Consider the following 21,045-nt stretch of genomic DNA (forward strand, 5'->3'; position numbering starts at 1 on the left):
CAGCCATTGTTCTTTTTTTACAGCTACTAATTGGAATTTTGTAAGAAAGGGTTAGTTAGATACTCCCAACAGACAACAAATCTCCAGATTAGACAGTCTTGTCTGAGATGACTAAGCATATCTTTCTTTATGACAATGTTGGCAAAACATTGCAGAGCAGGAGGATTTATAACACTTTGTCTCGCTTAACAAATTGCCTTTATTCTCAGGTGCAGACAGATTAAATGATCAGAATTAGGCTAAACAGCTTTACCTGCTTAATCACCGCATGACATGTCAACATTGTTTTGAGGATTACAGGATGAGATCTGGGCTTTGTATTAAAAGAAAAGCTCAATTTCACATCTGATTCAGAAGCATTGTCAGTTATTGTTAGCGAATCCAATTCAAGTCTTTGTAAAAACCACTTTACAAGAAAACTGAATTTAACATTTCTAAACTGAATCACTGATCGACATGATATTCTGCAGATATGCTTTCTCACCACCCACTGGACAAAAGACCACATGACAAGCAACTGTTAGTAAACATTTTTAATAGCACTTCTCATACAAGAACAGATAGAATACCTTCCTGATAACTATAATAATTTGGATAATACCAATAAAGGTTTGCCTTAATGAGATGCATTCAGGAATGTAAATGTTGGAAACACATGAAAAAGAAATAGGTGACTGTCTCAGGAATCCTGGAGTGTGTCTGGGCTGGTTGATCACATGTTCCAGGTTACACATCTCAATGTCAAACTTTGAACATTGAAACAAACATATCCATGTTTCTCAGGGTAACAGTGAGTGTGTCTATAATAAATTGAACCTGAGCAGTGCACTGCAGCCTTCACATTGTTATGATCCTTCGGTGGGAGGCTCCTCAATGCCAAGTAGACAGAACCTTAGTCGTCTTCCCCACACAGCTTCAGCAGAGCTTGTCCATAATTTCCAGCAGTTTCAGACTACAATTGAACACAGGGATGGAGAGGACTTTTACGTGGCTATGACACAGAGTATGATCAATTTCACAGATCTTATTAGTCAATCGTCATTTCCTCCACAGATAATCTTCAGAGCGTTGCCATAGTAACTGGACACTTACGACTGACCAGGCAAGAAAGAAAACATCACCAAAAAAAATCCCCAAATCACAATAAAAAGGTCTGATTCGCAATCACATGCAGATCAGATTGGCTGACCAAATAATAAAATCACAAGATGGAGTGTGAAAATAAATACATTCCAATCATGTTTATTTCAGCAGCCATTCAATTAAAATCAGCAGATGCATTGCATTTGGAAAGTATTTAGACCCCTTGCCTTTTTCCACATTGTTACGTTACAGCCTTATAAAATATTCTCCCCGAAATACACACACAAAACGCCATAATGACAAAGCGAAGACAGAAATACATTATGTAAATAAGTATTCAGACCCTTTGCTATGAGACTCGGAATTAAGCTCAGGTGCATCCTGTTTCCATTGATCATCCTTGAGATGTTTCTACAACTTGATTGGAGCACCTGTGGTAAACTCAATTGATTGGACCTGATTTGGAAAGGCACACACACACACACACCACACACACACCTGTCTATAGAAGGTCCCACAGTTGACAGTCCATGTCTGAGCAAAAACCAATACAGGATTCTGTTGAGGCAAACATCTTGGAAAGAGTATCAAAATAAATTCTGCAGCATTGAAGGTCCAAGGTCACAGTGGCCTCCATCATTCTTAAAATGGAAGAAGTTTGAAACCACCAAGACTCTTCCTAGAGCTGGCCGCCCGGCCAAACTGAGCAATCGGGGGAGAAGGACCTTGCTCAGGGAGGTGACCAATAACCCGATGGTCACTCTGACAGAGCTATAGAGTTCCTCTGCGGAGATGGGAAAAACCTTCAAGAAGGACAACCATCTCTGCAGCACAGCACCAATCAGGCCTTTATGGTAGAGTGACCAGACGGATGCCACTCCTCAGTAAAAGGCACATGACAGCCAGCTTGGAGTTTGCCAAAAGGCACCTAAAGACTCTTGGACCATGAGAAACAAGAGTCTCTGTTCTGATGAAACCAGGACTGAACTCTTTGGCCTGAATGTCAAGCGGTACGTCTGGAGGAAACCTGGCACCATCCCTGCAGTGAAGCATGGTGGTGGCAGCATTTTAAAAAATGTATTTCACCTTTATTTAACCAGGTCGACCAGTTGAGAACAAGTTCTCATTTACAACTGCAACCTGGTCAAATTAAAGCAAAGCAGTGCGACACAAACAACAGAGTTACACATGGGATAAACAAACGTACAGGCAATAACACAATAGAAAAAACTCTATATACAGTGTGTACAAATGAGGTAAGATTAGGTAGGTAAGGCAATAAATAGGAAGTAGTGGCAAAGTAATTACAATTTAGCAATTAAACACTGGAGTGATAGATGTACATCATGCTGTGGGGATGTTTTTTAGTGGCAGGGACTGGGAGACTAGTCAGGATCAAGGGAAAGCTGAACGGAGAAAAGTACAGAGAGATCCTTGATGAAAATCTGCTCCAAAGCGCTCAGGACCTCAGACTGGGGCAAAGGTTCACCTTCCAACAGGACAACGACCCTAAGCACACAGCCAAGACAATGCAGGAGTGGCTTCACGACAAGACTGAATGTCCTTCAGTGGCCCAGCGAGAGCCCGGACATAGACCCGATTGAACATCGCTGGAGAGACCTGAAAATAGCTATGCAGTGACAATCCCCATCCAACCTGACAGAGCTCGAGAAGATCTGCAGAGAAGAACTCTCCAAATACAGGTGTGCCAAGCTTGTAGAGTCATACCCAAGAAGACTTGTGGATGTAATCACTCCCAAACATGCTTCAACAAAGGACTAAGTAAAGGGTCTGAATAATTATGTAACCTGCTTTTTTCCTTTGTTATTATGGGGGACGTGTGTAGATTGAGGGGGAATCAATTTATTCCATTTCAAAATGAGGCTGTAACATAAAATGTGGAAAAAGTCAAGGGGGTCTGAATACTTTGAATGCACTGTAACTAAATTGGTCAAAACAAATCCAGCTGTAAAAGATCTAAAATGTACCCCATGAAATGTAGCTATGGGACAAGTATGTTACCAGTCAGCAAGATTATCATCAAATACCTTGATGGTGGAGTAGAGAGAACAGCCAAACAGCTTTTTAAACTCTGCCCTGATGTCCAGCATGTCCATCTCAGAGCGGCCAACCATTATCCTGGTCAGAATGGACTCTGTGGTCCCCACGCCCTGAACACACAACCACTGGATTAATCCCAAAACCCCACAGATTAGCGTTCTACACCACCGGAGCCCACTGGATTTGAAGAAATTAAACAAAAAAAGAATAACATGCCAAACTGCACAAACATGGGACTGACATGACAATAGGAGTTGTCAAGACAGCACAAACAGATCTGACATCAGGCTAGGCACGTGCACTAGAGATCGACCGATTATGATTTTTCAACGCCGATACCGATACTGATTATTGGAGGACCATAAGAGCCGATCCCGATTAAATCGGCCGATTCTATTTATTTATTTGTAATAATGACAATTACAACAATACTGAATGAACACTTATTTGAACTTAATATAATACATCAATAAAATCAATTTAGCCTCAAGTAAATAATGAAACATTTAAACCAAATTGAACATAATGCAAAAACAAAGTTGGAGAAGAAAGTAAAAGTGCAATATGTGCCATGTAAAAAAGCTAACGTTTTAAGTTCCTTGCTCAGAACATGAGAACATATGAAAGCTGGTGGTCCCTTTTAACATGAGTCTTCAATATTCCCAGGTAAAAAGTTTTAGGTTGTAGTTATTATAGGAATTATAGGACTATTTCCCTCTATACCATTTGTATTTCATTAACCTTTGACTATTGGATGTTCTTATAGGCACTTTAGTATTGCCAGTGTAACAGTATAGCTTCTGTCCCTTTCCTCGCTCCTCCCTGGGCTCAAACCAGCAACAAAACGACAATTAGCGCTAACTAGCTAGCCATTTCACTTTGGTTACACGAGCCTCATCTCGGGAGTTGATGGGCTTGAAGTCATAAACAGTGCAATGCTTGACGCACAACGAAGAGCTGCTGGCAAAACACACGAAAGTGCTGTTTGAATGAATGTTTACATGCCTGCTTCTGCCTACCACCGCTCAGTCAGATACTTGTATGCTCAGTCAGATTATATGCAACGCAGGACACGCTAGATAATATCTAGTAATATCATCAACCATGTGATAAGTTTAATGCTAGCTAGCAACTTACCTTGGCTTACTGCATTCGCGTAACAGTCTCCTTGTGGAGTGCAACGAGAGAGGCAGGTCGTTATTGTGTTGTACTAGTTAACTGTAAGGTTGCAAGATTGGATCCCCCGAGCTGATAAGGTGAAAATCTGTGGTTCTTTCCCCCTGAACAAGGCAGTTAACCCACGGTTCCTAGGCCGTCATTGACAATAAGAATGTGTTCTTAACTGACTTGCCTAGTTAAATAAAGATGTAAAAAATATAGATATATATAGATTCTGCTCACCTTTGTGCTTTTGAACAGTCTCTCAGCCAGGTAGGCAGGAACACTCTTCACACATTTCACTGGAAAGTCAAAGGGTTTGTTAGCGATAACAGTGCATGACATCTTTGAGCGTGATAGGCAACAAGACCTGTGAATAGTCCTTCGTACCAATAGCCACCAGTAGATCCTCTAGAGTCCCTGACATCTCCCTCTCAATGCTCTCCTGTAGAGTTTTGTTGCTCAAGGCCTTATACTCCACTAGGGCTGTAAAGGGGAGGGAGAGGATCACACATCATCATCATAGAAGACTACAGTATTGAGTCTGTCAGTGCTTTGCTAGACCAAGGTTACTAACTCTGTCTCAGCTGAGGAACACTCCGGTGACACAGGATGTCAATGAATTTGCTTTCATCAGTCCCCCACTTCTTCTCTCCTGCCTCGTACAGGGCCTAGAGAGGGGGAGGACACAGAGAGAGAGACAGAGGTAGTACAGTACTTGTTAGGCACTATCGTGCACTGGCTTGAGTGAGCGAACATGGAAGTGGAACAAACCAATATTTTTAATTACATTAAAGGTACACACTTAACGATAACAAGTCTTTGGCAGGACGTCTGAGTGAGTCACTCCCAAAAGCTTAAAACCAAGACCAGTGAAATACTGAGCATGGTTGTAAAATTCATCATATCTTAATGTACCTTAGCATCCGCTTTAGCTTTAGCCGGGTCCACATTCGTACTCTCATCTCGCTTTCCCTTAAATGACAGACACCGAACCGAAAGATTGAAAAAGTCATCTAAGATTTACAGGTCACACGCAGCTAAAAAAAATTATGTAACAGAAATACCACTGTTACTTGTAAGTCCAAGTCAAATTCCCCCTGGGGACAAAGTTCTCATTTTACCTCAGCCAAGATGAGAAGTGTTGTAGCATAGTCCCCAGATACCTCAGCCTTGAGGTCATGAGTCATCGATCGCCCAGTTTCTGTGGTCAAATACAATATGTTATTAGTATCCAACTAACAGATGACTGACAATCAATTAATATGTAACTTTTTAGGCGACCGACCAAATTAAAAATAAAAAAAAATGTGGGTTATAGATCTATCATTCTAAGAAGAGTAAATCTGTTTTACGTGCGCCATTTCTATGCTTCCCATTCTTAAATTTAGTTTTTGCATCTTTTACTTTCAGTGTAACTTCAAACAGCTAATACAACAATATTTTTCGTTATGGAAAATAGAATTTCAGTGGTTTGGATGGTACAATGATTATCTACACTATACTTGCTTATTTTATCACACAAACTGAAATTATGCAAACTATTAAGAGTTTTAGCAACCAGGAAATGGTTGTAAATTAGAAAAAATTATAATTTACAATGACGGCCTACCCCGGCCAAACCCTAACCACGCTAGGACTCCCAATCACGGCCAGTTGTGATACAGCCTGGAATCGAACCAGGGTCTGTAGTAATGCCTCTAGCACTGAGATGTGGTGCAGCAGTCTAAGGCACCACTCGGGAGTCCTTAGTAGTACATACTAAGATAGTTTAGAGACTACTAACCTGCTAAGTAAGCATCAGATAGAGCCTTGATTTGCTTGTTGGATCTTGAGGCAAATATCTCTGTTAAAGTCTCCTCAGTTGTCCCAGGACCCTGTGTGTGTGTGTGTGTGTGTGTAACAGGCAGGTTTGCACAAAGTACATGATAAATGGTCATTGACAGTAATGTTTGGTACCAGATACGTACTAATACAGATAAATGTCCCTTACCTTGATGGCTCCGATGACCTCATGACAGTCGAAAAGAGCAGGAGGGGTGACCAGAGCAACCAACAAGTCCTCAAAGTCCCCATGGGTGTCCCCCTTCAGGTCATCCACTAATGTCTGGGGGGGCATGGGTTATCAACAGGGATGGAGGGACTCATGCAATATTCAGGGATATCTGGACAAGATGTTTTATATAAATTCTAATTTAAAAAACTATCATGCTGCTAATATTTAGAGTAGTAGAGGGTAAGTTGTACCCTGTTGGCAGCTTCCTGGTACGCTTTACAGATGAGCTGACGCTGGGCATTGCTCCTCCCGGTTAGAACTTCAACTAGAGTCTTCTCAGTGGTACCTGAGAACATCAACACACAATGTTTATAGAAACTGAAATGTTACATTTTAGTCATTTAGCAGACACTCTCATCCAGAGTGACTTACAGTAGTGTGGGAATACATTTTCATACTTTAAAAAAAAATACTGGTCCCCTGTGGGAATTGAACCCACATCCCTGGCGTTGCAGGCGCCATGCTGTACCAACTGAGCTACACAGGATCACATGGAGAGAAAATTCCTATCAAAGTGAAAATTCCTATCATGAGGCATCAATTAAGTTATTTCCTGGTTGGTATGTGGTAGAGTACAGGGAAGAGCTTAGAGAATATGGTGGGTTGATTGACATTCCTACCTATTCCCTCGATGGCCTTCCGTAGAGCAACTACATCTTCTGCTGCTTTGAATCCCGCTTTGTCTTTAATGGTTCCTCGGGCGGTGGACTGAGAAACAGAAACACATATCAAGAAACAGAAAAAACTAGTTACACTAAGGTACATAGCCCATAGTTGAAATACAAGTGTAACTTAGTAGGCTTACCGTTACTGTCAAAGAGGAAGGTGAATCCAAAAGGAGATCCAAGTCACCCTGAAAAGGAAATGTACAGATTACCAGAGGATCATTATTGACAAAGACCAGCAGTCATCCTCCACTGAGTTCCTTCCCCCCCAATGAACCTCCGACTCGCTGCGTGTCGACACTTCAAAAATGTCAATTCTTAAACTCTTGCCGTGTCCGTATGATTTAACCTCTTATTGCCTGCCTTTGTTTGCTGAAAATCATACATTAATAATCAAATACAACCAACCACTATTTCCTTGTTAAGATTAAATTTGCACAATTTGTGTGGTTGTGGTATATTTGATTAACGTTTTATTAAAACGTATGAATTTCAGCAAACTAGGAATGGCACGCAACAGAGGACAAACATAGGTACATGGTAAGAGTGGAAGAATTTACATTTTGGAAGTATCAACGCATAGCTACTCGAAAGGGTCTTGAGGTTCATTGTTTGTTTTAAAGATGTGAGTCTGCTCTCAAGACTGTGGAGGAGTGAAGTTACTTGGAAACAAGTCAACAAACACAGGCCACGGACAGAATTGGCTTAGAGATGTGTAAACAGAACCAGCAATCATCTGAAACAATTAGTAGGAAAAAGTATTTCCTTTACAGAAATTAGAGACATATCCGGTAACTTACCCAAACATTGGCCATTACAGCAGTGGATATTTTACACCTGAGGGGAGAAGGAGCTGGGTAACAATTCATAGATTCATATTTATTTTATTATGCTCTGCATAGGCCTAATTTGTACAGCAATTCCAAATCCATCTTCATTGACAGTGCAACGTTTCACATTCCACCGTACTGGTAGGTTAGCCCATTCATAGACATTAACGCTAGCACTTTTGTAAAGAGCACTTGTTTATGTAAGACAGAGCTGACAACTTGTACCTATTTGCTATCCAACATGCGTCAAACACCTGTGTGGACGCGTCACTGAGGAGGAAGTGTAGTTCGTCACCTGGCGGCATAGTTTATGGCTCTGTGAAAATCTGCTACAGTAAGTATAATGTAAGTATCATTTTAATTTGAAATATTATTTCTTGCCGATATCAAAAAGGGGCATATGTTTTTCGAAAACAGTTTCACAAGCGATGATTGACATTTCTAAATGTTAAAACAGCTTCGGAATTATAGTTCACATGGAGCCAGCCGTGGGCGAAGTTATTAACCAGTGAAAACCCTACGGAGAGAAGGGGTTTTCGAGAACTATGGTAGGTATGTTACTTTAGGCATTTAATCAGAATAATCTAAATCAATTGCGTACGTTAACGATTTTAAATACAACAAATATTTTTCGGAGATTGACAAACTGTATCACATCTGGTGAAAATAATTATTTCTCGAGAAAAATAACTACTTGACGCACTTCACTAAACTTGAACAATAGCGTGGCATACCTTCGATAGTCCTAACATTTCCGTGTTATAATTTGTTAAATATCATAAAAAGCTGTTTCGCCTTACCTGAGCTATAGTTGTAAACTGGCCACACCTTTTTACTAGAGTGTAGATGCCAACGCCCATAGGCACAACGGGAAATGAAGTCACTACCGGTAATATTCCCAAATCTCTCCTCGTTTTTAAACGGATAGAACAGTCAAATACATCTATGGAACAGTCATACTAATAGGATCAATTATGGTGGTCCTGGTGCATTTTTATTATCTGTCATGATGGTACTGGAGTTGCAAATACATTGTTGGACAACATTATTACATTGTTGCACTGCATAACCATCACTCAGAGATACATTGAATCAGCTGATCACAACCTGACGATGACGAGTCACTATTATGTCTCTATTTGACAAAATATTTAACAGTGTCCTGGTGAAAATCTCACAGTCATGTAGCCACTGTCTATCCAATATAATGACTGCATTTGAATGGACATGATTTGAGAAACATAAGCATGCAGTATTGTAGAGATACTCCATAGAGACTCCCTTTTAAGGAATCTAACATAATACACACACAATACACATGTAGGAATAATGAGAAGTTCTATTTGCATTGTGAGGGAACAGTCGCAGATGTGTCTGTCCAAGTACTGAGTTACTAATTAATCAGTGAAATGAAAATAAATGCCTGCAGAAACAATGGTCAATGTGAAACCTTTTAGATACCAAAACAAGGTGTGGGAAATAGATGTCTTTTTTTATATACATGTCTTACTGCTATGTTTATCATGACTGAGAAACTATTTAAAATTGTTTACATAGATAGCCGCACCCAACGTTTAAAGTCAACTTACAATTTGTAATTTGCAACTTCAGGCCAACACCCCTAAACCTTATTTCTGTATTTGCAGATAAATAAAAGCTGTGAGGATGACACCACACATAGTAATTACACATAACAGTCCCTTGATTACAATTGTGAGTTCAGCCATAATACAATTGTGTATGGTATGAGGACAGGGGGAGCTATATCAATCTCATAGCACCCAGTGGCCCTACACCAATACCCTGCATATTTCAGACTCTATTACAAACATTCAGGATGTATCTAGGCAATACCTAGTGTTCACTTGAGGCATGTTATCATACTATGGAAGGAAGGAGGTGAGGGGGCGACCCAGATGACCAAGATGTCATATCCTCACACACGTCTTTGCTTACAATCATATCATGAGTAACCTGCTTAATTACTCACAAGCCTCTACTTGTGACAATCCAACCTTGAACTGACTGAACATCCATCTGTACTCAAAGTAGCAAATGACTCACTGTTCTCATTGTTCAATTGAAAGTTGTATCAGTTGGTTTTAATATATAATGTATAATTAAGCAATAAGGCCCGAGGGGCTGTGGTATATGGCCAATATACCATGGCTAAGGGCTGTTCTTAAGCACGACGCAACACGGAGTGCTAGGACACAGCCCTTAGCCGTGGTATATTGGCCGTATATATCAAACCCGTTAGGTGCCTTATTGCTTTTATTAACTGGTTACCAACATAATTAGTGTAGTAAAATAAATGTTTTGTCATACCCATGGTGTACAGTCTGGTATACCATGGCTTTCAACCAATCAGCATTCAGGGCTCGAACCACCCAGTTTATAATTCAGAATGACTAGTCTTAGGCCATTTGGCTTCTAAGCCATTATGTCTTTGTAACCATTTGCTGTTGGACACTAGGGCTGTTATCCCATCCATGTTAGCCTCTGGTGTTGTTAGCCTCTGGTGCTGTTATCCCATCCATGTTAGCCTCTGGTGCTGTTAGCCTCTGGTGCTGTTATCCCATCCATGTTAACCTCTGGTGCTGTTAGCCTCTGGTGCTGTTATCCCATCCATGTTAGCCTCTGGTGCTGTTAGCCTCTGGTGCTGTTATCCCATCCATGTTAGCCTCTGGTGCTGTTAGCCTCTGGTGCTGTTATCCCATCCATGTTAGCCTCTGGTGCTGTTATCCCATCCATGTTAGCCTCTGGTGCTGTTAGCCTCTGGTGCTGTTATCCCATCCATGTTAGCCTCTGGTGCTGTTATCCCATCCATGTTACCCTCTGGTGCTGTTAGCCTCTGGTGCTGTTATCCCATCCATGTTAACCTCTGGTGCTGTTAGCCTCTGGTGCTGTTATCCCATCCATGTTAGCCTCTGGTGCTGTTATCCCATCCATGTTAGCCTCTGGTGCTGTTAGCCTCTGGTGCTGTTATCCCATCCATGTTAGCCTCTGGTGCTGTTATCCCATCCATGTTACCCTCTGGTGCTGTTAGCCTCTGGTGCTGTTAGCCTTTGCATTTTTACATGACTATTTGTATCCCGAAAAGCTTTGTATTAAAATGTTTACTTCGACCGGATCCTGGAACTTAAGTCTCCTCTTCTACCTTGCCAAAGTCAACTTTGCTACTGCACAATTCAATCTACAGAGGGTATGTAAAATCAAATAAAATTTTGTCACTTACACAGATTAGCAGATGTTTAAGCAGGTGCAGTGAAATTCTTGTGTTTCTAGCTCCAGCAGTAAATGCTTGTGTTTCTAGCTCCAACAGTGCAGTAAATTATTGTGTTTCTAGCTCCAGCAGTGCAGTAAATTATTGTGTTTCTAGCTCCAGCAGTGCAGTAAATGCTTGTGTTTCTAGCTCCAGCAGTGAATGTCTAACAGTACAATACTAATACACAAATAATCCCAAGAAAAAACAAGAATTTAAGAACTATCAGAACGTGCAAAGTCAGAAATACATATAAATGTGTGGTGTGTATAGATAATGTATCCTAAGTAGGAAATAGGTATGTACTGCAGTAGATATATAGGATGAGCTTTGTCGAGAATACAGTATGAGTGAGTAATCAATTAGCTTCATTTCTCAGAGATCAAATTACATTTCAACAGAATATTGTTGCAGGAATGCTAATGGTGTCTCTATCTAACTACAGAAACTATTTCAGAACAATAAACAAGTGACCAATGTTCAATGAGTACGGTTATATGCACACACAATATGATTATTATGGATAGTCAGATTAATATAATAGTTAGTTTAAAATGTTTACTTAAAGAACGATTTCTCTAATAATCCTGTTTACATGAACACATCTGACATCAGACGACCTGATGGGACTTATTTACCACCACAGACAGATGCTGACACTAAGACCGCACTCAGTCAGCTGTATAAGGAAATAACCAAACAGGAAACCACTCACCCAGAGGCAGCGCTCCTAGTGGCTGGAGACTTTAATGCAGGGAAACTTAAATCAGTTCTACCAAATCTCTATCAACATGTTAAATGTGCAACCAGAGGGGAAAAAAATCTAGATCACCTGTAATGCACACGCAGAGATGCCTCCCTCGCCCTCCATTTGGTCAATCCGACCACAACTATATCCTCCTAATTCCTGCTTACAAGCAAAAATTAAAGCAGGAAGCACCAGTGACTCGGTCTATAAAAAAGTGGTCAGATGAAGCAGATGCTAAACTACAGGACTGTTTTGCTATCACAGACTGGAATATGTTCCGGAATTCCCCCGATGACATTGAGGAATACACCACATCAGTCACTGGCTTTATCAATAAGTGCATTGAGGACGTCGTCCCCACAGTGACTGTATGTACATACCCAAACCAGAAGCCATGGATTACAGGCAACATTCGCACTGAGTTAAAGGGTAGAGCTGCCACTTTCAAGGTGCAGGACTCTAACCCGGAAGCTTACAAGAAATCCCGCTATGCCCTGCAACAAACCATCAAACAGGTAAAGTGTCAATACAGGGCTAAGATTGAATCATACGACACTGGCTCCGACACTCGTCGGATGTGGCAGGGCTTGCAAACTATTACTAACCGGTGTCTCTATATAGCCTTGCTACTCTTATTTTCAAATGTCTTTTTACTGTTGTTTTATTTCTTTACTTACCTACATACCTACACACACACACACACACACACACACCTTTTCTTCGCACTATTGGTTACCTGTTGTATTAGGCGCACGTGACAAACTTGATTGATTTGATTAAATAAATGCAGAAAATTGGCAATATATAAACATTATACCACAATAACCAAGTCATTTAGCAAAGACCATTTGATTTTAAGTTCAGACATATAAAGTTTGTATAAGAAAAAACATTTATAATTGCATACTTTCAGTTTTTTCACAAATTTACTTCACTCGCATATAACTTGCATATAGGTAGAGGCCTGCACAGGCATGAATTTTAAGCCAGAGCCCAACCCATGCCCACAACATTCAGGCCATACCCTACCAATGCCCGATTGCTTCTGCCAAATTTAAGGCCCTGCCAGAAATAACTCCCTCTGTTAGTAAATCCATTAGCTGCTCCGCTCTGTCTGTCACTCGCTCTCTGCACACAATTTGTTCTCTATGCGCTCTGCTCATGGCGGCTATGAGTTTGTGAGTATCCATTTTAACAGCTCCGTTTGGGCTGATCTGCTCAATGTAGAGACATGAGACAGCAGTTTGCTGTTAGCTACTTTTCATCACTCTAAACTCTGACGAAACTCAAGGAACATTATTTTCTGTGAAATAATCTCTACCGATTTATATTTGACGAGGTTGAAGCACTTCTGTCACCATATTGTGATCTTAGTTGGCAGGGTAGCCTAGTGGTTAGAGCGTTGGACTAGTAACTGGAAGGTTGCAAGTTCAAACCCCCGAGCTGACAAGATACAAATCTGTCGTTCTGCCCCTGAACAGGCAGTTAACCCACTGTTCCTAGGCCGTCATTGAAAATAAGAATCTGTTCTTCACTGACTTGCCTAGTTAAATGAAAAAGGTGTTAGTCAGATTTGACTGTACTGCAGAGCATGACTCAGCTTCAGAATGTTAGTGATCAATTTAGCCGAGTTCTGCCGTACCCTAGTTAATTGATGAAAAAGCAGGCCATACCCAGTTTTAACCTGATGTGTATAATGTCGGGGCCCAGGTAGGGTAGCAGAGCTCTAATAAGAGGGTGTTAGTACATGCGCAGATCAACTACACCACTGGAACGTCGATTAAGCTGTTTACATGCCCTAATAATTTGAAAGATTGCTCAGAAAACCAGGTGTTTTAATTAGTGTATACTGACCTTACTCTGATTAAGACAAGCAGTGTAAAATGTTTAAATAACTATTGCCATACTCAGTTTACATGAACACTAATCATTCGTTATTAAACGTGACTATGGCAGCAGTCTCTAAAGTGCAGGGCAGGGTACTGGGCGGAGGCCGACTATTGATGGCTGTTTAACATTCTGATAGCCTGGAGATGGAGGCTGTTTTTCAGTCTCTCTGTCCCAGCTTCGATGCACCTGTACTGTCTCTGCCTGCTAGATGATAGCAGGGTGAACAGGCCGTGGCTCAGATGGCGGAGGTTCTTGTTGATCTTCTTGGCCAAGTGCTGTAGATATCTTGGAGGGCATGCAATGTGCCCCCAGTGATGCGTTGGGCTGACCTTTTGGGGAGCCCTGCGGTTGCGTGTTGTGCAGTTGCTGTATCAGGTGGTGATACAGCCTGACCGACTGTTCTCGATGGTACATCTGTAGAAGTTGGCGAGGATCTTAGCCAAATTTCTTCAGCCTCCTGAGGTTGAATTGGCGCCTTCCTCAACACACTGGCTGTGCGGAGGGACCATTTCAGTTCCTCAGTGATGTGCATGCCAAGGAACTTGAAGCTTTTGACACTCTCTAGTGGCCCCATCGATGTGGATGGGGATGTGCTCTCTCTGCTGTTTCCTGTATTTCACAATCAGCTCCTTTGTTTTGTTGACGTTAAGGGAGAGGTTATTTGCCTGGCACCACTACTCCCTGTAGGCTTTGTCGTTGGTAAACGGGCCTTCCACTGTTGTATCATCTGCAAACCTGATGATTGAGTTGGAGACGTGCATAGCCACGCAGTCATGGGGGAACAGGGGATCAGGAGGGGGCTCCTCACCCACCCCTGTGGTTCCCTGTGATGAGGATCAGCATGACAGAGGTGCTGTTATTCAAAATGTCTTTGAGTAACAATAATATACCTTTGAAAGAAAATATTCTAAACTAACCCTCACATTTTTCATGTTTATGCAAAAATATATATTATACTGAACAAAAATATAAACAACATGTAAAGTGTTGGTCCCATATTTCATGAGCTGAAATAAAATATCCCAGAAATGTTCCACAGACACAAAAGCTTATTTCTCACAAATGTTTTGCACAAATTTGTTTACATCCCTGTTAGTGAGCATTTCTCCTTTGCCAAGATAATCCATCCATCTGACTGGTGTGTCATATCAAGAAGCTGATTAAACAGCATGATTATTACAGAGGTGCACCTTGTGCTGGGAACAATAAAAGGCCACTCTAAAATGTCCAGTTTTGTCACACAACACAATGCCACAGATGTCTCAAGTTTTAAGGGAGCTGCAGGAATGTCCACCAGAGCTGTTGCCAGAGGATTTACTGTTAATTTATATGCCATAAACCGCCTCCAACTTCATTTTAGAGAATTTGGAAGTACGTCCAACTGGCCTCACAACCGCAGACCATGTGTAACCAAGCCAGCCCAGGACCTCCACATCTGGCTTCTTCATCTGCGGGATCGTCTGAGACCAGCCACCCGGACAGCTGATGAAACTGAGGAGTATTTCTGTCCGTAATAAAGCCCTTTTGTGGGGGAAATCCATAGATTAGGGCCTAATGATTTTCTTATATGAACTAAAGTAAAATGATTGAAATTGTTGCGTTTTTATATTTTTGTTCAGTATAATATGTACAAATGTCCTGTTACTCAAATTAAAAAAATGTTTTAATGTTAAATGTTTAAATGTTTTAAATGTAGTTTCAGTATGAAAGGCATGGTTTGGAAAAGCCCTTTCATAGATCACCCTGTAGTTCTCATCACAAGGCGCGGCAATTTAATATGTAAATAGTATACATGTAAAACATGCCAGTATCTAACTACTTGACTAACTAACTAAACATGTGACTACTGGACTAACTAAGCATGTAACTACTGGACTAACTAAGCATGTAACTACTGGACTAACTAACTAAACATGTAACTACTGGACTAACTAAACATGTAACTACTGGACTAACTAAACATGTAACTACTGGACTAAATAACTAAATATGTAACTACTGGACTAACTAACTAGATATTTAACTACTGGACTAACTAACTAAATATGTAACTACTGGACTAACTAAACATGTAACTACTGGACTAACTAAGCATGTAACTACTGGACTAACTAAACATGTAACTACTGGACTAAATAACTAAATATGTAACTGCTGGACTAGAATTTTAACTCTCACTGTAAGTACACCTGATCAGTTTGTCTCCACTTAGAACTGGGTCCGCCACTTTGGCATCTCTAGAATAAATATATATATATATATATATATATTATATAAATATATATTATAAACCGGGTCGTTCGAGCCCTGAATGCTGATTGGCTGAAGGCTGTGTTATATCAGACCGTATACCACAGGTATGACACAAATGGCTTGACTATTGTTCTAATTACATTGGAAACCAGTTTATAATATCAATAAGTCATTTTGGGGGTTTGTAGTATATGGCCAATACACCACGGCTAAATGTTGTATCCAAGCGCTCCATGTTGCACGGTGCATAAGAACAGCCCTTAGACATGGTATACTGGCCATATACCACACACCTCCGGGCCTTATCGCTTAAATAAGAGGTACTAAATAAGGTTTCATCTTATTGTAAGAAAATAAATTCTACTTACCAGTGATAAGGTTGCTTGGGGCAAAAGCAAAGAGAGACAGAAAACTGGAGGGTCGCCGGTTCAAATCCCAAGTCTCTCATGAAAAGATGATGGGAAGTGAGCATCCTAATTGCATCTCCTACCATTGTGCCCTTGAGCAAGGCACTTAACCTCTGGAATGAGGACAAAGTATTCTTCCCCTTTTCTGTCATGTTCTCACAGGATCTCTGTGATCTCAGCAGATGTAACCCCTGAACTCTCCATGTCAGTTTCCTCTCCCTGGTTCTTCCAGCACAAGGAGCATAGCAGTACCACACAGGTATACAGCCAACACCACCCCAAACAGCATGAAGGACAACAGGTTACCGTCCATGGTCCCACTTGTTGTGGCGCGGGAGGGAAAGAGCGGGAGTTTGCAGTTCTTTCCACAGATTCTCGATTGGATTCAGGTCTGGACATTGACTTGGCCATTCTAACACCTGGATATGTTTATTTTTGAACCATTCCATTGTAGATTTTGCTTCATGTTTTGGATCATTGTCTTGTTGGAAGACAAATCTCCGTCCCAGTCTCAGGTCTTTTGCAGACTCCATCAGGTTTTCTTCCAGAATGGTCCTGTATTTGGCTCCATCCATCTTCCCATCAATTTTAACCATCTTCCCTGTCCCTGCTGAAGAAAAGCAGGCCCAAACCATGATGCTGCCACCACCATGTTTGACAGTGGGGATGGTGTGTTCAGGGTGATGAGCTGTGTTGCTTTTACGCCAAACATAATGTTTTGCATTGTTACCAAAAAGTTCAATTTTGGTTTCATCTGACCAGAGCACCTTCTTCCACATGTTTGGTGTGTCTCCCAGGTGGCTTGTGGCAAACTTTAAACAACACTTTTTATGGATATCTTTAAGAAATGGCTTTCTTCTTGCCACTCTTCCATGAAGGCCAGATTTGTGCAATATACGACTGATTGTTGTCCTATGGACAGAGTCTCCCACCTCAGCTGAAGATCTCTGCAGTTCATCCAGAGTGATCATGGGCCTCTTGGCTGCATCTCTGATCAGTCTTCTCCTTGTATGAGCTGAAAGTTTAGAGGGACGGCCAGGTCTTGGTAGATTTGCAGTGGTCTGATACTCCTTTCATTTCAATATTATCGCTTGCACAGTGCTCCTTGGGATGTTTAAAGCTTGGGAAATCTTTTTGTATCCAAATCCGGCTTTAAACTTCTTCACAACAGTATCTCGGACCTGCCTGGTGTGTTCCTTGTTCTTCATGATGCTCTCTGCGCTTTTAACGGACCTCTGAGACTATCACAGTGCAGGTGCATTTATACAGAGACTTGATTTTTAAAAAAAAATTAATCTTTAATTTAACCTTTATTTAACCAGGCAAGTCAGTTCTTATTTTCAATGACGGCCTGGGAACAGTGGGTTAACTGCCTGTTCCAGGGAAGAACGACAGATTTGTACATTGTCAGCTCGGGGGTTTGAACTCACAACCTTCCGGTTACTAGTCCAAGGCTCTAACCACTAGGCTACCCTTACACACAGGTGGATTGTATTTATCATCATTAGTCATTTAGGTCAACATTGGATCATTCAGAGATCCTCACTGAACTTCTGGAGAGAGTTTGCTGCACTAAAAGTAAAGGGGCTGAATAATTTTGCACGCCCAATTTTTCAGTTTTTGATTAGTTAAAAAAGTTTGAAATATCCAATAAATGTCGTTCCACTTCATGATTGTGTCCCACTTGTTGTTGATTCTTCACAAAAAAAATACAGTTTTATATCTTTATGTTTGAAGCCTGAAATGTGGCAAAAGGTCGCAAAGTTCAAGGGGGCCGAATACTTTCGCAAGGCACTGCAGTTAGCTACGTAGAAGCAGGTGAGTGTTTAAATGACGCCATTATCTTAGTGCAAACAGAAAGCACATTATTCTGTCAGTTTCCAACACTTTAACTACATGACATAGACTGACCAGGTGAATCCAGGTGAAAGCTATGACCCCTTTTTGATGGCAAATCCACTTCAATCAGTGTAGGGGAGGAGACGGGTAAAACAAATATGTAAGGTGCGTGCAACTCAATATTAGAAAGGTGTTGCTAATGTTTGATATACTCAGTGTAAATACTATCTGCTTATCTGTTCAACCCAGATTAAATATAGAAACACACTATAGAAAACCTGTCACCCATGCCACATGGAATATTAGTGCAGCAAAGGTCGGCTACAGATTAGTAGTTACTTCTATGTGAGACTATCAGTCTCTGTCTCCCTCTGTTGGCTAAATGAAGCGGTGAAGGCAAACGAAAAGACAAAACAACCAATTGCTGAACACCTCAGCTCAGTCAGGTGTAAGAACACTGACTACCCAGTAGCAGCCTACTTTGTTTGAAGCCAACCATCCTATTTCCTCCCTCATATACACAGGTATGGAGCATGTTACCCTACCAAGGAGAAGAGGTAACATTGAGACATCACTGCTAGAGGGAAGCCAACTGGATCTCCCACCTAAAAACACTGACCCCTAGTGGTTTGAATATTGACTTTTCAACCAAATGAACATGTTTTGCCCACAGTTTATTAGCTGATACTGCATATCATGTTTCCCATGTTGATGATGTTCATTATGCATTATGTTTGAACCACGAGAAGATATTAAATCCAGGCTGTGTCCCATAGGGCAGTGCACTGTTGGCCCAGGGTCATCTGGGTTTGGCCTGGGTAAGTTGTCAATTGTAAATAATAATTTGTTCTTAACTGACTTGCCTACTTAAATGAAAAAAATATAATTAAATTATGAAAAAGATTCAAGTAAATGAAATGTAAACAATAATGATTGATATTAACATGATGTATTGTATTAAATCTAATCATGTTGACATAAGGTTTATATTAACGTGATGTATTGTATTAAATCTAATCATGTTGACATAAGGTTTATATTAACGTGATGTATTGTATTAAATCTAATCATGTTGACATAAGGTTTATATTAACGTGATGTATTGTATTAAATCTAATCATGTTGACATAAGGTTTATATTAACGTGATGTATTGTATTAAATCTAATCATGTTGACATAAGGTTTATATTAACGTGATGTATTGTATTAAATCTAATCATGTTGACATAAGGTTTATATTAACGTGATGTATTGTATTAAATCTAATCATGTTGACATAAGGTTTATATTAACGTGATGTATTGTATTAAATCTAATCATGTTGACATAAGGTTTATATTAACGTGATGTATTGTATTAAATCTAATCATGTTGACATAAGGTTTATATTAACGTGATGTATTGTATTAAATCTAATCATGTTGACATAAGGTTTATATTAACGTGATGTATTGTATTAAATCTAATCATGTTGACATAAGGTTTATATTAACGTGATGTATTGTATTAAATCTAATCATGTTGACATAAGGTTTATATTAACGTGATGTATTGTATTAAATCTAATCATGTTGACATTAGGTTTATATTAACGTGATGTATTGTATTAAATCTAATCATGTTGACATTATGTAAATAACTGCCTCGTGTATTCAACATCTTGACACACGCAGTAAAATAAGAGTTTAATAGTTCGACTTTTTCATCCCTCATTACCTTAAGTACTATGACACGCCCCTCACTGTGTTCATTGGCTGCACAGTTTCGCTTCATAACCTGGTTCAGGCGTTTACCAAGAAACCCTGAAGAAGGTACTGTGTGCTGAAACGTTGGTTGTCATGCCCATTAAACATTTGGGAGCATAATTAGAATGTGTTACTTTCTTTCTTTGTATAGTTTACACTCAGTTAGTCAACATCTTTACAAATTTTTTTGGGGGGTGGGCTTCAATTAATGCATTTTTACTAGGCTAAATGAAGAATTACACAATTGTTTCTAGTCCTCCCTGACTCTTATGACAAACTCTATCTTAACTTCAGATTGGTCATTTGAGAACTCAACGGATGACATGAGTCCCATTACATTATAGACAGACCATCTCTGGCGTAAGGAGGGCTGTAACCATAGAAGAGGATATTGAGAATGAGTTGTCTTCTCAAAATCCTTCTCAGAAGTTTTCACCTTGTACGTCTTCTAGCTCCAACACGTGTTTAGTAGAATTTATTCACTCAAGATGGTATTTTCCTCTCATGAAGTGCTCTGCGGTTTTGGTTGCTTGCTTTTTTTACCGGCACCATTTGTCTATATTCTAATCTTGACTGTAGCAGCACTCGGAGAGACTGGGTCTGGGGATAATGAGGTTGAGGGAGGGGTTCTCTGTGAGTCAGAACAGAACAAAGACTTTCATCACTGATGATTCTAGAACACTGTGAGAGTGTTCCATTAAAGAGAGAGAAACCTCTCACTACAACTGAAGGAGCACAGAGCTGAGCTCCCTAAGTAGCATAAAGACTCTATAGTCCACTGGGCCTATTCAGTCACAGACGGGCAGATAACACTAATTCCTTAACTTAAATAACAATAGCGTAACCACAGGAGTTATAGCAGCAGTTATAGCAGCAGATATATATATATCTTACTGGACTCAATGATTACAAAACAGAATGTTGTTTTTGGAACAAGATACATGGGAACACATATTGTATCCCCCTCGGAGTGGTTGTGGCAACCAGATAGTTAGTTTATGTGCTATCACAAGGTGGTGCCCTCTCATCTCCTTGTAAACACAT

The 21,045-nt window shown here is 40.4% G+C and overlaps 1 protein-coding gene and 1 long non-coding RNA gene across 5 annotated transcripts; one reads left to right on the forward strand and one right to left on the reverse strand.

Moving 5' to 3' along the window:
• Positions 1-518: 518 nt before the first annotated feature.
• On the reverse strand, positions 519-8,772 carry anxa3b (annexin A3b). Of its 3 annotated transcripts, none has more exons than XM_035783039.1 (14): positions 8,654-8,772; positions 7,824-7,860; positions 7,164-7,211; positions 6,979-7,066; positions 6,550-6,644; positions 6,296-6,409; positions 6,089-6,179; positions 5,427-5,506; positions 5,221-5,277; positions 4,880-4,973; positions 4,693-4,788; positions 4,546-4,604; positions 3,132-3,254; positions 519-952 (listed from the first exon to the last, which is right to left on the reverse strand). In XM_035783039.1, the coding sequence occupies exons 2-14, from the start codon at positions 7,836-7,838 to the stop codon at positions 893-895; spliced, it is 1,020 nt and encodes a 339-aa protein (XP_035638932.1). In that variant the 5' UTR covers positions 7,839-7,860; positions 8,654-8,772; the 3' UTR covers positions 519-892. The 3 variants fall into 3 exon arrangements, with proteins under 3 accessions (XP_035638932.1, XP_035638933.1, XP_035638931.1); XM_035783040.2 differs by lacking the exon at positions 8,654-8,772 and adding an exon at positions 8,588-8,622; XM_035783038.2 differs by lacking the exon at positions 8,654-8,772 and adding an exon at positions 8,079-8,303.
• Positions 8,311-19,833, forward strand: LOC118391543 (uncharacterized). 2 transcript variants are annotated; one of them, XR_008061122.1, is made up of 2 exons: positions 8,311-8,401; positions 15,117-15,430. It is a non-coding gene; the product is annotated as an uncharacterized LOC118391543 (long non-coding RNA). The 2 variants fall into 2 exon arrangements; XR_004827159.2 differs by lacking the exon at positions 15,117-15,430 and adding an exon at positions 18,780-19,833 and having other exon boundaries at positions 8,314-8,401.
• The last annotated feature ends 1,212 nt before the right edge of the window (positions 19,834-21,045 follow it).

The sequence above is a fragment of the Oncorhynchus keta genome, chromosome 12 (genome assembly GCF_023373465.1).
Source record: "Oncorhynchus keta strain PuntledgeMale-10-30-2019 chromosome 12, Oket_V2, whole genome shotgun sequence".
Classification (NCBI taxonomy): Eukaryota; Metazoa; Chordata; class Actinopteri; order Salmoniformes; family Salmonidae; genus Oncorhynchus; species Oncorhynchus keta.